Consider the following 15419-nt stretch of genomic DNA (forward strand, 5'->3'; position numbering starts at 1 on the left):
CCTCCTATCTCCAGCGGATAACCAAGTCGGCCATCCCTCCGCGTCTAGTTCTCCGGCTCCGGCGATATCTACGGCCACCGTGGTTTCCTGATTTTCCTCCTTGAGCTTACGGTTGTTTGAGGTGATTTTAGCTTTTTGCTCGAAGTTGGCTATGTCCGTATCAGTCATGTTCTTGATCATTGCTAGTGCGTTGCTGCACATGTGCTCGACGTGTATCTACATTTAATCGTTTCGTTATAAAGCTATATCTTCAAAAAAATCGTGTTACCAAACAAGTTATAATAATAATTGAAGGTATGTAATATTCTCTAACAACAACGATAGGCGATAGATAGCTACTATTCACACACATGGACCAGCACTAGCTAACAAATATGTTAATGTTAAAATAAACAAGCTCTAAAAGTTGTCAATGTGATGTGATGTGATGTGATGTATGAAATTAATAGTTATGATGTGAGGAATGATAGATATGTATATCTATATAGTTTTATAGTAACTCAATATGATTTTTGCCACTATATACATTTTCAGAACTAGTGATTTATGCTAAGCCAATATCTATTCCATAAAATTTAATGAACGACGACGAAGAAGACCAAATACATTTTGTCTTACATTTGCGATATTTAGATTAAGGTTGACGATTCCATCTTATACATTTCACATATTTCTATAATGGTTATGTAATTTCACATCACATGTGAGCAGCAAATGGGAAAAGAATTGATGTTTTACGTACCTGACCCTTCTGTAAGGCTTTACGAACTTCCTTATCGGCGCTGTCATGAGAGAAGCCGTCGAGACAAGTCTCCTGGTTGGTAATGGCGGAGCTAATTAGGGTTTTGAGATCTCCGGCGTGTTCCCGGAGAGTTTTTTTGGTTGGATACAAATGGAGATCTTCCACAGCATCATGGAGCTCATCGAGCGTCTCGTCAATAGTCTCCAAACAGTCATGAAGCGCCGTCTTCTCGCGCGGCGTTAGTCCTTTTCTCTTCTTGATCAGCTTCTTCACGGTGAAGTAATTGTGCTCCACAGCGGTTGTTGTTAGGTTAAGCGATGCCTCGATGACGTCTTTTTGCGACGTTAGCTTGACTCCCCCGGCAGTTGCCACGGCGGAGATACAGAGCTCAGGGTAAAGCGTGGAGCTACAGGATGATCTCAGCACGGCGTGAGACGAAGGGGATAGAGGTCTTTTCTCGTTGGCTTTTGAAGCTCCGGCGGAGATGCCGGCGACGGCGGCTACGAAGAGCAAGGCCACGGCGGCGGATAGCAAAACAAGTTTCTTGTTTTTCTTGAAATTATCTTTAGAGAAGATTTCTTTCATTGATGGTGCCATTGTTTGACACTGGTGAGTGATGAATGTACTCGTGAAAGAGTGGGGTGGGTGTTTATATAAACTGTTTTTCGATGAAATTAAAATTAAACGATAATATTAAAATGATTTTTTTCAGTATACTTTTCTTCACTCTATTATTTGAGTGGAATTTTCGAAAAAAAAAAAAAGTTCCACTGGTTTATAAGCTGCCTCGCTAATAAAGATAAGGTTTTTTTTTTGGCCAGAATATTATTCATATTGTAATTGCTATTCGACAGGGAAGGCTATTGTCGTTTTCCCGAATCTTTTACCTTTTTAGTGTTTATATCGATTAATTTCAAAAAGATGTTACCAATATATTCGTTTCTTTGATTTGCCATTGACGAACTCACCATGTCTTTTGTCCACGTTTATCCTCAGACACAATATGAAACTAGGATTGTATATCTGATATATCATTAGCCGACAATAATATACATTTTTTCTTTACTTAATTTTAAGCATATTCTTCTTTTGTGATTTTAATATTCGTTTCTTCATTGATTCTATTTGAAAATCTCGAGTGTTACAAAAATTATATTTTTGGATTGAATTGGTGTGTAAGTGTAACTAGAGCGTCGTTTTCAGAAACAATTGTTATTTTCCATATGATTTGATAACGTTTGTGTTTTAAGGTTAAATAACATGAATATTACTATTTTATTTAAAAGTATAAAACGTTTCGATACATAGTACTTGTATATAAGAAAAACTCATTACGTATAGGATTACTTTTTTTTTGTCATCTATGATATGCATACGAGTTCTCTTGCGTTTGAATGCTGAGTATTTATATCCAACAACAATACTAAAAATTCGGCCATTTTACTAAATCCTGTTTGGAAAGGACTGTCTGTTTACCTGTCAATTGTAAACGTGTAATCACACATAAAAGGAACTAATTCATGTTTCTACGAATAATGTGTCATAACTCAGAACATTATAGTGTACATGTGTAATTAAGGAAAAGCAAAAGTGTTACGTAGAATTAAGCCACCGAAATTATTGATGAAACTATTATAAATAATAAAAGTATTTAGGCCGATGGCTGTGGCCTTTGCTGCAAGCCTGTCACGGGTCCATCTACCCATTTTTTTAAAAAAATTATTCCACCAAGTCGATGACAATAAATTTTGAATACAAGTTTTGTTGGTATAAGGCAATCTATAGCTCTCTTATTAATAACTGTATTTGTAGTATTAGCTCGTTTGAGTCCATCTTTTATAAGTATTTGTATAATAATAAATATATTGGACTACTAGAAAGAAAAAAAAGATATAAATTTTCAAACCAGTCAGTATGTTTACTCTGTTTCAGTATCTTACTATATTGATATTTAGTCTGATTGTTTACTGAAATTTTGGTTCGTCTTATAGATGACATCTTTACGAAACCAATTTTCTGGTTTCATGAAAAGATGTAGTTTAATCATATGCGGTATGTTTAGTAAGATTATAAACATATATAGTTTCATTAGTTGTCATCTACCCTTTTTCTACATGTCATTTTTCATAATTCCCTCGAACATAGTTTCAGTAGAAGTAGTCATTCACAGCGAAATGTTTATTTCAGTGTCGGTAGTGCCAAATCTGGAAAAACTTTTACAAAGAGATAGATTAGATCCTGAATTCAAGCATCTGATACAGGAAAATAACTATTTGTTGGGTCTTACCATATAAACTTTAGATATGAATTGTTTTAGCTATAGATATAAATATTTGATTACAAATATAGCCCAGCCATATCGTTTGAAGTATAGTATAGAATGCTACTATAGTCTATAGCTTTAGATGAAGTTTGTACTCTCGTTAGGAAAAGCATACAGTAAACTCGTAATCATCACATGCTCTCTTTCATTTTTCTGACAATTATTTCCTGTTTTTTTCTTAGGGAAAAAAAGTTTATGTTACAATCATGTGAATACTTTGGTTTCTTCTTTATCCTTAATTAATCTTTCATTATCTAAAGTAGCTAATTATACTAACCAAATAAAATAAAAACAACTTGCATACTCTCTTTTTGTTGACAGCTACAACTTGCATAATCCTTTCCAACAAGTTGCAAATACAGGGCATCCGATGCCAGTGATCGAGATACTAATTTATATTTTCGACTGTTTCATACAATTTCAATGCATTTACACATATTTGTAAAACAGTAAAAAACTATGGTGTGACAAATTTTCAAGGATTTTAATATTTTGTTAAGCAGTAATGCTAAAACAAAAATCTCCATAATACTATACTCTTATGAAACTCTTTCCTATTTCCTTCTTCCAACAATTATTCTTTATAAAGGTCACATTGGTTGGTAGATAGATTTGTCTGTGCTCACGCTTTGAACGTGCTGCCGTGCACATACACATTTATCTATTTAAATTGTTGTCAGTAGAGAGCGTTGGGAAATGTAAATGTTTCTAAATCAAGTTACTTTTACATTGTATATTTACAAACAAAAAAAACAAGAGAGCGTTGGGAAATGTAAATGTTTCTAAATCAAGTTACTTTTACAAAAAAAAAAAAAACATTCGAGTATCATATCATTCGTTCGTATCTTTCTCGCAAGTTAAAAATAAGTACTATTGTAACATCTGAACTTCAAAAGTATAATACTAGATTCACTGTCAAAACATATATTGAATCAAACAAAACACAACCTCAAATAACTCTTCTTGAAAAATCTTTATTGCTTAGAAAATAACTCAAAACTAAGCTTCTCACAGACTCTTAATCTCTCTTAAGTTATGCCACAACCTTGACACATCCTTATATACAGTAAGAGATATAAAACCAAATCCTACTTGAAATAGGTTTTAACTAGATAACTCCTAGAATACTTTGAACTAATCCTAAACCATCTCTTGATAGTAATAGTCTAGAAGCTTCCTCTTTTAACATTGCTTGTCCTTCAAGCTTAAGCTAACATTCTCTCCTTTAAGCTTGACTTCCTCTTTTGCAATATCTTTGACACCCACAAGATCTCTCATCTCCATGAATTTAATCCGTCCAAGAGCCTTCGTAAGTATATCCGCTTTCTGCTTGCTCCCTGGTACATGCTCCATTTCTACCAGACCATTCTCAACACATTCTCGAATGAAATGGTACATGCGGTGAATGTGTTTACTCCTACCATGAAAACGGGGTTCTTTGTAAGAGCTACAGTGGACTTGTTATCTATTTGAATCACCACTTTCTCACTCTCTTGTCCACTGATCTCCCCGAAAAGCTCTTGAAGCCAAATAGCTTGTTTAGCTGCTTCAGTGGCCGCCATGAACTCTGCTTCACAAGAGGACATTGCCACAGTTTCTTGCTTCTGAGAACACCAAGTTATCGGACAGTGATTGAGATAAAAGACTTGCCCTATTGTGCTCTTCCCATCGTCTTCATCTACATTGTGACTACTATCACTGTAGCCAACTAGTTCTGCCTCATCCAAACGATTGCGACTGATTTCACTGTAACCTATCAACCCTGTCTCAGCTGACTGAGAATACTTAAGTCCAAACGAGAGAGTTCCACGCAAATATCGAAGAACCTGTTTTAAAGCTGCACCATGAGACTGCTTAGGTTCGTGCATATATCTGCTCAAAACTCCAACGTAGAATGAGAGGTCAGGTCACGTGTGTAATAGGTACCGTAGACAACCAATGTTCCTTCTATAAACCCTTTCATCAATACCAGCTTCATCCTGTGCTTTAGACATCTTAACACCCGACTCCATTGGTGTGAGCACTGCATTACAACTTCCCAAACCTCCTTCCTCTAGGATCCGACCTGCATACCGTTCTTGTTTCAGCAAGATACCATCATTATGCTGTGAGACTTAAATGCCTAGGTAGTAGGTGAGCTGACCGAGATCACTCATTTCGAATTTTGCAGCCATGCCGTCTTTGAAATCCTGAATGAGTCTTATGTTTGATCCTGTTACAAGCAGGTCATCAACGTAGACGACTACAAGAAGAAGATGATCTTTCACCACCTTACGATACATAGAAGCTTCCTTCGAACACTTTTTGAAGCCTAATTCCTTGAGAGTTTTATTTAACTTAGCATTCCACGCCCTTGGTGCTTGTTTCAAGCCATACAAAGCTTTGTGTAGTATATAAACCTTAGACTCACTACCTGTAACAACATGGCCATCTGGTTGAGACACATATACCTTCTCTTTTAAATCACCGTGGAGGAAGGCCGTTTTCACATCTAAGTGGTGTACTTCCCATCCTCGTGAAGCAGCTAACGAACAGTCTCCATACGAGCTACAATCGAGAAGACTTCATCGAAATCAATAGCGTACCTTTAAACATAACCTTTAGCTACTAATCTGGCTTTATATTTGTTAACACTTCCATCGGAGTTTCATTTTATCTTAAACACCCATTTTAGTCCAATCGGCTTGGCACCTGCAGGAAGATCAACTAAAATCCAAGTATTATTCTTTGTGATAGAGAAAATCTCATCATCACAAGCGTTCCGCCAAACCTGCAACTCCTTTGCTTCTTAAAAATCCCAAGGTTCCTCATTCAAAGCCAGCAACAGACGCTCACCCTCAAGTTCAGCTATAAGTACATAGTCATCCAAATACCGAGGCTTAGTTACTTCTCCAGTCGACCTTTGCAATACTGGTGGAACCTGTTCTTCCTCTGTAATCGGTTCTGCAACAAAACCTTCTTTCTTAGCAGATTTCGTGACCAAAATCGTGATATTTTCTTTACCAATATCTACCTTCCCTGTTTCTTCTCCACCTTCCTCTGTTTCTTCAATTTCTTGGATCACAACATTGTTACCGGAAGTTGTTTCAAAGTTTATCTTGAATGTACCCGAGTCATCTTCCTCTCTTTCTCTGTTCCACTTCCAGCTCGAATTTTCAACAAACACCACATCCCTATTGACAACAATTCTTTGCTTTGAAGGATCAAAAAGTTTGTAGGCTTTAGATCATGGTTTTGTGCCAAGATGCACTAATGCTTTAGAGCGATCATCCAATTTCTTCAGGTGCTGGCTTTCGATCTTCGCATAACCAACACAGCCAAACACTCGAAGATGCTCCAGGTTTGGTTTCTTGTTTTTGAATACTTCATATGGTGTTTGATTTACCAAAGCTTTAGTAGCCACTCTATTTATGAGATAGGTAGCATGTTGTACTGCTTCTCCCCATAAGTAATTTGGCACTCTCATGTGCTTAAGAATACTTCTAGGCATCTCAAGCAGAGTCCTATTCCTTCTTTTAACCACACCATTCTGTTGTGGTGAATAGGGTGATGTGAGGTGTCTAAGTATACCTGACTCTTCACAAAACTTGTTAAAATTTTCTGACACAAATTCTCCACCATGATCCGTTCTGAAAGTTTTTATCTTGACTCCTGATTCTTGTTCAACAATAGCTTTAAACCTCTTGAACCTTGTGAATTCTTCACTTTTATCTTTCATAAGAAGTGTCTACATATAGCGTGAATGATCATCAATCAATAGAAAGATGTATCGATTACCAGCTACTGTAGTAGGCGTAATAGGTCCACAGAGGTCTCCATGAACTAGTTCCAATATGTGTGAAGCTCTGAATGAAGTTGCCTTTGGGAATGATTGCCTTATTTGTTTTCCAAGCAAACACGATGAGCATGTTTCTTTATCCATTGTGAAAACAGGTACACCTGTGACCATTCTGTTACGTAACATAGATTTCATACCCTTGATCCCTATGTGTTATAGCCTGGCGTGCCACTTTGAAGACTCACTTGTGGTCACAACTTGTAAACAACGAATGCTCTCGACTTGCATCACCACCTTGTAAAGTCTATTTCTTGCCCTATTAGCCTTGACTATGAGTTTTCCATCTCGGTCACACAAAGTTAAATAGTCATTTCTTATTCTAACATCACATCCAGCTTCAGTAGCCTGACCAAGGCTGATGATATTGCTTCTTAATTCTGGGATGAAATAGACTTCATTCAAGATCTTTCTACCGCCATCCTCGCACACAAACAAGATTGATCCTTTGCCTTTGATGTCAATGAGAGAATCATCTCCGAACCGAACCTTGCTTGTAATAGTTTCATCAATCTTGAAGAAGTAACTCAGATTCCCAGTCATGTGATTACTAGCTCCATTATCTAAATACCAAACATTATCCTTTGATGAGTGTTTATCCAATTTGCTAGGTTTCACATTCTTCTCATTTAGATAAACGACCTCATGCATCATCAATTCATCTGCTTGGTGCGTATCTTCTTCTTCGGTTTCTAGAGCTTCTTGAAGCTTTAACAACATGTCTGGACAGTTAGATGCATAATGACCTGCTTTATCGCATCTGTAACACACAATATTGGATTTATCCCTCTTGTAACCTCTGCCTTGCTGAGATCCAAATCGTCCTCGTCCTCTACCATGTCCGTAAAACCTGTCTCCACCTTGACCTCTGCCTCGTTGAGCTCCAAAGTTTTCTTGGTATTGTTGGGAATCCATGTTGGCGTACATGAGTTTTCCTTATTCTTCTTCTAGCTGCTCTTCTTCATCACAAATTCTTTCTTCGTATACCTTGAGTCGACCAACAATGTCTTCAAAGCTAGTTTTGTTTAGATCAAGCTTTCTCCTAGAGCTGCTGATTTAGTAGAAATCTCAGAAAGTTTACCAACAAAATCATCAATCTTGTCGCTATCCTTCATCTTCAACCGATCAAAGTTTGCCATCAAAGTCTGCAATCTTGCCTCTCGTACCATGTCTGCTCCAATATTCCTAAACTTGATTGCTTCCCAAACAGCTTTAGCAGTAGCAAGATTTCATACCTGCATGATTAGAGACTCTGGTATGGATTTGGAATAGAAGACCTCTAGCTAGGTTGTTTTTTTCTTCATTATCCGATCCTGGTTCAGTCACCTCCCATACTCTGTTTATACGAAGGATAACATCCATCCTCATAGACCACACGGTGTAATTAGAGGCACTAAGCATTGGACATTGAATTGAGGAGTTGTTACTTTCCTTAGTTGAGTTTGTTACCGCAACCATCGCGCCTGTAGAACTTTCTATGTCTGCCATGATCTTCTTTAACAACCGAAATTTTAAAATCTTTTAGAGAGAAAAACTTTTGTGAAAGGATCTTCCCTGGGTTTGTATCTGTTCTGGATTGATTAATTCAATGATGCTCTGATACCAAATATTGAATCAAACAAAACAGAACCTCAAAGAACTATTCTTGAAAAACCTTTATTGCTTAGAAAATAACTTAAAACTAAGCTTCTCACAAACTCTTAATCTCTCTTAAGTTATGCCACAACCTTGACACATCCTTATATAGAGTAAGAGACATAAAACCAAATCCTACTTGAAATAGGTTTTAACTAGATAACTCATAGAATACTTTGAACTAATCCTAAACCATCTCTCGGTAGGAACAGTCTTGAAGCTTCCTCTTTTAACATTGCTTGTCCTTCGAGCTTAAGCTAACAACATAAAAATACAAACTACCAGATTCACATATTTTTGCAAGCAATTAACAAAGAAACAAAAGAAGATGTCACGGTAGCTTAATACATGGACCGTATCTTCACAAATTTTTGAAAACAATTCACAAAATAAAGAAAAGAAGATATTACGGTGGCTTAATACATGGACCGTATCTTCTTCACATACAATTGGCCCGTAACGACTAACATGGGCCTGATTCCATCTCTTTCTCCGGGACGTCTATTACCACCTCTGTTAGATCCGGACCATCCGGTAGACCTTCGTCTTCTCCGCCGGAAACACCATCTTCAATAATCGTCGTGTCAGTGCTCATGGGAGGTGGATTTGTTGGTAACTCATGATGTTCGGATGTGATCGGGTCGTGATTTTGGGACAAACCCTCGTCCTCCAAGTTCTTATCTTGTTCCTCGTTGCTTGAAACAAACTCTCTTTCTACATAAAGGGCAAGTGGAATGTGACTTAAGCCACGAGTCGATACATTCAACGTGAAACAAGTGATCACAGCTAGGCAAAGCCCTAGCTTTGTCTCCGTCGACTAGCTCCGCGAGACAAACTACACATTCAACGATATCTTCGAAGTCTTTAGAATTGAAATCTACGGTAGGGATTGATTGGAGTACGAAAGGCTGGACACCAACACATACCGTGATGATGCTAGAGACAAGCTCATCGTTGTTGTTATGTTCATGATCATCATCATGATCATAACATTTAATAAGGCAACACACAAACCCTACCAAAATCCCAAGGAAAAGGAAAACGAAGCCAAAACTGAATCCGGCATGCATAAGATCATTGTCTGAATCTGTCATCTTCTAAACTGTTTTTGAAAGAAGGTCGAAATCTTAGTACGGAGAAAGCAAGAGCAAACACTCAGGTACGTAGCGATCCAATTAGCTTTTTAGCTTCTAAACCTAATTAATTTTCTTTAGGTAGTATTAACTAGTATTTATGATCATTGATCAATAACATAATAAAAGAGTCAAAAGCTATCTATATTGTAATTAGGATTAGGAATCATAGCTTATTATTATTTTTGGTGCCTTTTTATATATAACTATATAATAATGAAAATATTTTCTTTAATTCACATCTTATCCACAAAAAAAAATGACAAGATTTGCAATGTACAATATCCTCCTGATAAGGCGTCTATCCATGATGCATGGTAGTATTCTCATGTTCAAAAGTACATGTTCAGAACTCAAAAGTACACAATATATGCCTTTATGAATATTACTATTACTAATTTTTTTTGATTGATATAGGCGTATCCATGATTGTATATTCAGATTTCTGAACACGTGTTGATTTGTCAGTGATTACATATTGTAAAGCTTTTCTCGATCCAGCTCCTGTCTTGTTATTTGCCTTGATTATTTGTTTTTCATCATTATTTGTTTTTTTTTAATTCTAATTTTCAGTTTGATTTGTTGACAAATTTTATCGCTTGCATGTACACTGGAATTTTGATTTGATAAAATGTTTTGTATTAGATGATGATCCACCCGGACCACACCAACACAGAATAGATCTACGGTATAACTAAATTGTATACGTAGGAATTTTGCACTTTTAATTTTTGGAGAGTGAAACTTTGGAAGCAATTGAAAATTTTGGATTTGGATTTCTGATTTTTGAGGATGATATTTAATATGTATAAAAGATTTATTTTTTAATGCATATACTAATTTATTCATCTTCAAAAAGCCTCGAAGAATCTTACCAACAAAAAAAAAACTCGAAGAAAATCAAGTTTCTCAGAAATTAAAAGCAAGATAAGACAAAAAAAAGTACTTCATTATTATTAAATTTCTAAGTTATATTTATTATTTTGTTAATACTCTTTGACATGCACAATTAAGTTTGAGATAGACGATGACATCCTTTTTTGCAAAAAAAAAAAGAAAAGGAAATTGACGATGACACAATTAATTTACTCAAAAAATTACTCCTAGTAAATAAGGCACAACGCCATAGTTCTTCAATTCCTAAAGGCTAAAGGCTTATGATCATAACTGTGGATTATTTGTCGAAACTGACCTTACTGAATTTGTGTTTGTCAGTAAAGATAGTAAGAGCTGAGGAAACTTGTCCGATCCACAGCTTCCGTCTTGTATATACTTCCAAAGTTCTGACACTCGTTTTCCTTTCATTATTACATTTTTCATCATGTTTTTTCTTCTTGATAAATACTAACCTTATTTAATTTCTTTTTGTTTTCGCAACACTGAAATATTGATTTCGATAACAATTTCTGTATATATAGTCTGTTCTTCCATTAAATTTTGGAAGATATAGTCGAAGGAGTTAGTTTTCTCATGCATGCAAGTAGAATCAATATGATCTGTATAGTCAGTTTTTTCTTGCATATATGCTGAGTCCTTTTTGGGAGAAACCAATAAGCAATGAGAAACGACTAGTCCTCTAGTAGCAATTAAGAATTGACAAACGATACAATTTTTTTTTTTTTTTTATTTTTAAGAGAAATATTTAAGGAAAACAAAAGAGAAAACTAATTTTGTTTCTTTTGAACATTAAAAACGTGGAGACCAGTGGTTTGCATCTCGACAAAACCTATCTTGATCACCGTCAACAAGGTCACAAAGGCAAAAGACACATTTTAGACGGCGTCTTCCAAGTCTTGAGAGTTTAAAAGTACGATGGAGATTTGATGGGAGGATGGAGGGATTAATACTGGCCAATTCAATGATATGGTGACACAGTAACAACATCCTTGTCGCCATAATCATCATCATCATCGTTATCGCTGTCATCGTCATCGTCATCACCATCACCATCACCATTATAATAATAATAATAAAGAAGCAACTCAAGACGAGATACAAAATCCAAACAAAAAACGCGGCAGAGCTGGGAATTCCAGTGGTAAGCACGAGGAAGCTGTAAATTAGTGCAAGACAAAATAGATCGTCGAAAATAGATTCCATCATGATCTTCAAGTCTCTCTTCTAGATTTCAGCAAGAAAAAATAAAACGCACAGATTGATCCTAGAAAAAGCTCTTTACGATCTTCAAGTGTTTAGGCATATATATAATAACGAACGTCACAAAGCTATATTCCAATTTGATTCCAATTAGGATTTTCATAGATACAGTTTGACGTGTACTTGAGTTATAGATATACTAGAATTTCTCCCGTGCATACGCACGACATTGCTTTTTGTAATCAAATAATATATAACTAATTGTTAAGAGTAATATACAATAAAAAAAAATTGGTTGAATATTACCAAATTTCTATGTTGTTAAAAGTAAATGTAATGTTGATTATATTGCAATTATCCATTATAAGCTATAAATTTAAGGTTTATAGCTTGAAAAAATTAAAGATATCTTTTAAACGCTTAGATAAATAGTTCGATATATATGTTCATAAAATTAAGAAAACCCCGTCCATAAATCACCAACACAAGCTCTATGTCACTAAGCAACACATACATCGCCCTTTCAATAACAAAACAGTGCATGTTCTACACAGAAATGACTACATGCTTTATATACACAATTGTATTCTATTGCACATGCTTGTTCACTCTTCAGTTTCCTCCTCACTTGCCAATTCCTTCTTCTTAACTTCATTTCCACATGTCTTTATCCTTGTATAAACCATAAGGCTAATCATGGCCATTTTAAAATTTACCAAAGCATAGTATCTGATGAGAATAAATCATAATCATTTAATTAGTATAGTTAAAACAATACATACATAGATTCAAAAAAAACAAATAGGAATAATGTATACAGAGTGGATATATATGTCTTGTTTCAGTATCGATTGAACAAGCTATAGAAAGACATATTGACAAACCTTGGAGAGATGAAAAAATTGTATGCCACTTTGATCATGCTTACAACTTGGACCGTGCATGGGCTGAAAATGAAAATCAATATGCCAAACAAAAGGTAATTTTGGGAACGAACATCAATCAACATTTATATTGTGGAAAAGTTAATAAAAAATGGTTCCAGAGAAAAAAAAATTGGATTGCATTAAGTAAAGGACGACTAACCATTGTTGTTCTCTCTTTTCTTTTTATTATTCTCCTGCGTAAAACAGACAAAGAGAATTAAATTCTTTTTATTTTTCTGCGAAGACTTGAGGAAGGGTTTCATGAAGTAATTAAATCAAATTTTACCCAACAACATAGATCAATTGTTCCTAGAACCTGACAGTGGGAAATTAATAAGAAGAAGTCCATATGTGATGTAGAGGTACCATAAGGATATCATGTCTTGTAAATGGCATAGAAGAAAATTTGAGATTAGGAGACAGTTTGAAACTCCATTGGCGGAAAGCTCATTCTTTCATGTTGGAGACTAACCCCTACAGTTAGATGGTAAACATTAAACAAAAGATGTAAAAACCTCACGATCCATAACTAATTGCTAAATAAAACAATAGGTGAAAGAGTGGGAGACTGTAATTCGGATCTAAACTTGCAAATCCATAATTCTATATATGAGAATAACCTTGAGAATTACTCCAGCTTTATCTTTTGGATCCAGCTTTATCTTTGGATAATAATTCCATGTCCACGATATTAAAGCTCTCTTCCATTCTTTTGTCAAAGAATTTTAGATGTGAAAGATGGGTATAATCCAGAGAATCTTCCACCTGAATATATAAAAATCATAATTAATATGAGTTGAAGATAAAATCTATGAATGTGAACAAAAGTTTGAACATTCACCTGACTGAGAATTGTAATAGATGAGCAGAAAAAAAAACGATGGAACAGAGAGGATTAGAGGAGAGGATAACAGATATTAGAAACTGAATTGAGATTTAAATAAAAGAGGAATCGGTTGTATAATCACCTTGAACGTGGAGGTGTTAGTGGGCGGAAAAATAGGGATACAAATCGATAAAGCATGAGAAGACATAGAAAAAAAACAAAGAAAATAGTTACATGGTTTACAAATCATTTTTATGTACTTGGACTTTATTAATAGTCCAAACATTTGCAAATATATTCTTTTTTAATTTTCGTTCAGGTTTTCTTAGACGTGTAAACGTTTTTATATTTTTCTTTCTCGTAAATGTTTTTTTGTCCGAAAATAATGGATAAATGGTTTTGTTTTTTCTTTTAATTTTGAAATACTAAATCTGATGTGGCACAATTTTATTTGCTTGGATAAAAGATTATCCACTATGTAACGAAAGAGTCGGCTTGACCTACAGGCTTTGGCCCGTTTTGTCATCTTTACTTCACCTCCATCAGCAAACATGTTCACGTAAGTAAATAAGTAATAATTGTGCAAAAAGGTTTCCATCTTATGAAACAATTTTCACAATTTTAAATTAAGGAAATTATTGAAAATAGAAGGTTTCCTTAATTACTTTTGCAAGAATCGAACAGGCAGGCGGCAGCAATGGGAACAGACTAATTTAGCAATTTCCAAAACCAGTTTTCTTATTTTTCAGAATCGTTTCCATGTTGACGTCAAAAAAAAGAAGAGGAAACTGTTGTATATATCCCAAGATCAAGAGTTCTATAAATCTTTTTCAAGAAATCTAAAAGATCCTTCAAACTTGTTTATACAAGAAAAAAAAAACAAGAAAAAAACCAATGGGTTCCACAAAAACTTTGTGACTTACTTTCTTGTATTTATAATGGTTGTTTTGTTTCGTTGTCCACCCAAAACAATAAAGAACCTTATGTGATTTCACCAACTTCTTGGGTAAGAGTTATAGGTTCCAATGATGCAAACATTCTCTTCCATTTCAGATATGACTCTCCGCCAGTCTGATAATGGTACCAACTTCCAACTGTCAGAGATATCATCCCAAGTTTATATTTGACATCTATGTCTGCCTCCATGTCTAGTTTGCTTCGCAGAAACATACTCTTATCACTCCTACCGTCGCTGGTAAATCCACGGTCATTGTCCATGCCAAACGAGAAAGGTTGTTTTTCTTTAATGTGTCCATTGCTTCCGGTTTCAGAATTCCTACTCTCCAACAATGGCTGAGCACGTTGGTTTCTTGTGGCAGCAAATTCAAGCACTTCGGCGGGCCTTATCAGCTTCCGCTATCAAAAGCCTTACAAAAAGAATGAAATGACCAGTTACAAGCCTTGTCCGTTCTACAACTTCAGTCTTTTAGATTCCTCTACTACCTCACCAGTAATCTTTACATGAGCAAATGCCGGCAACAAAATGGTGGAATCGTTTCGTGTCTCTAAGGACTATGACTCGCCCAGTTACTTGCGATACAATCTTCATCCATGAATGGCAGTCTGCACATACTCTGAGATTCTTGGTAACCCTTATTGGAACCCCTTCACCTGTGTGAATCAGGGAGTAGGTTGTCGCAAGTCTCTCGCTGTGTCCACAAACCCAATTCGCCTTAGTTTCCTCATCAACATCATGAAGCACTACGCTCGTATCAGGAGAATAACCGGATTTACCAATTGCTTCCTGTAGTTCTGTCCATACTTTCTTATACTCATCTGAACTACGAAACTCGTATCCACCTCCAGCAACAAAGATTTGAATCTTATCTTTAACCTGTACCCAACTGCAACCAGCTTCCTTTTTGATCCCTCTTTGTCTCATCATCTCTCGGATCTTATCCA

The 15419-nt window shown here is 35.6% G+C and overlaps 2 protein-coding genes, 1 long non-coding RNA gene and 1 pseudogene across 4 annotated transcripts in view; all 4 read right to left on the reverse strand.

Annotated features, from left to right (window-relative positions):
* Positions 698-1339, reverse strand: LOC104767508 (pectinesterase/pectinesterase inhibitor 3-like). The gene has a single exon (XM_010491528.1). It carries the CDS (start codon positions 1337-1339, stop codon positions 698-700), a length of 642 nt encoding a protein of 213 aa, XP_010489830.1.
* LOC104767509 lies at positions 8999-9629 on the reverse strand (annotated as a pseudogene).
* Positions 12236-13805, reverse strand: LOC104765245. Its single transcript, XR_763854.2, has 6 exons — positions 13533-13805; positions 13312-13456; positions 13058-13165; positions 12852-12885; positions 12650-12712; positions 12236-12494 (listed from the first exon to the last, which is right to left on the reverse strand). It is a non-coding gene; the product is annotated as an uncharacterized LOC104765245 (long non-coding RNA).
* The window catches only part of LOC104765246 (pentatricopeptide repeat-containing protein At3g14330), a 4905-nt gene continuing 3723 nt past the window's right edge, over positions 14238-15419 (reverse strand). For both annotated transcript variants that reach the window (XM_010488929.2, XM_019240616.1), the window contains exon 4: positions 14238-15368. In XM_010488929.2, coding sequence (XP_010487231.1) covers positions 14962-15368 — 407 coding nt within the window. In that variant the 3' untranslated portion in view covers positions 14238-14961. The remainder of the gene's footprint in view (positions 15369-15419) is intronic.

This window comes from Camelina sativa, chromosome 19 (genome assembly GCF_000633955.1).
Source record: "Camelina sativa cultivar DH55 chromosome 19, Cs, whole genome shotgun sequence".
In the NCBI taxonomy this organism is placed as follows: domain Eukaryota; kingdom Viridiplantae; phylum Streptophyta; class Magnoliopsida; order Brassicales; family Brassicaceae; genus Camelina; species Camelina sativa.

Excerpts from the sequence above, each read along its gene's own strand:
- LOC104767508 (XM_010491528.1), bottom strand. The coding sequence starts at position 1,339 with ATGGCACCATCAATGAAAGAAATCTTCTCTAAAGATAATTTCAAGAAA.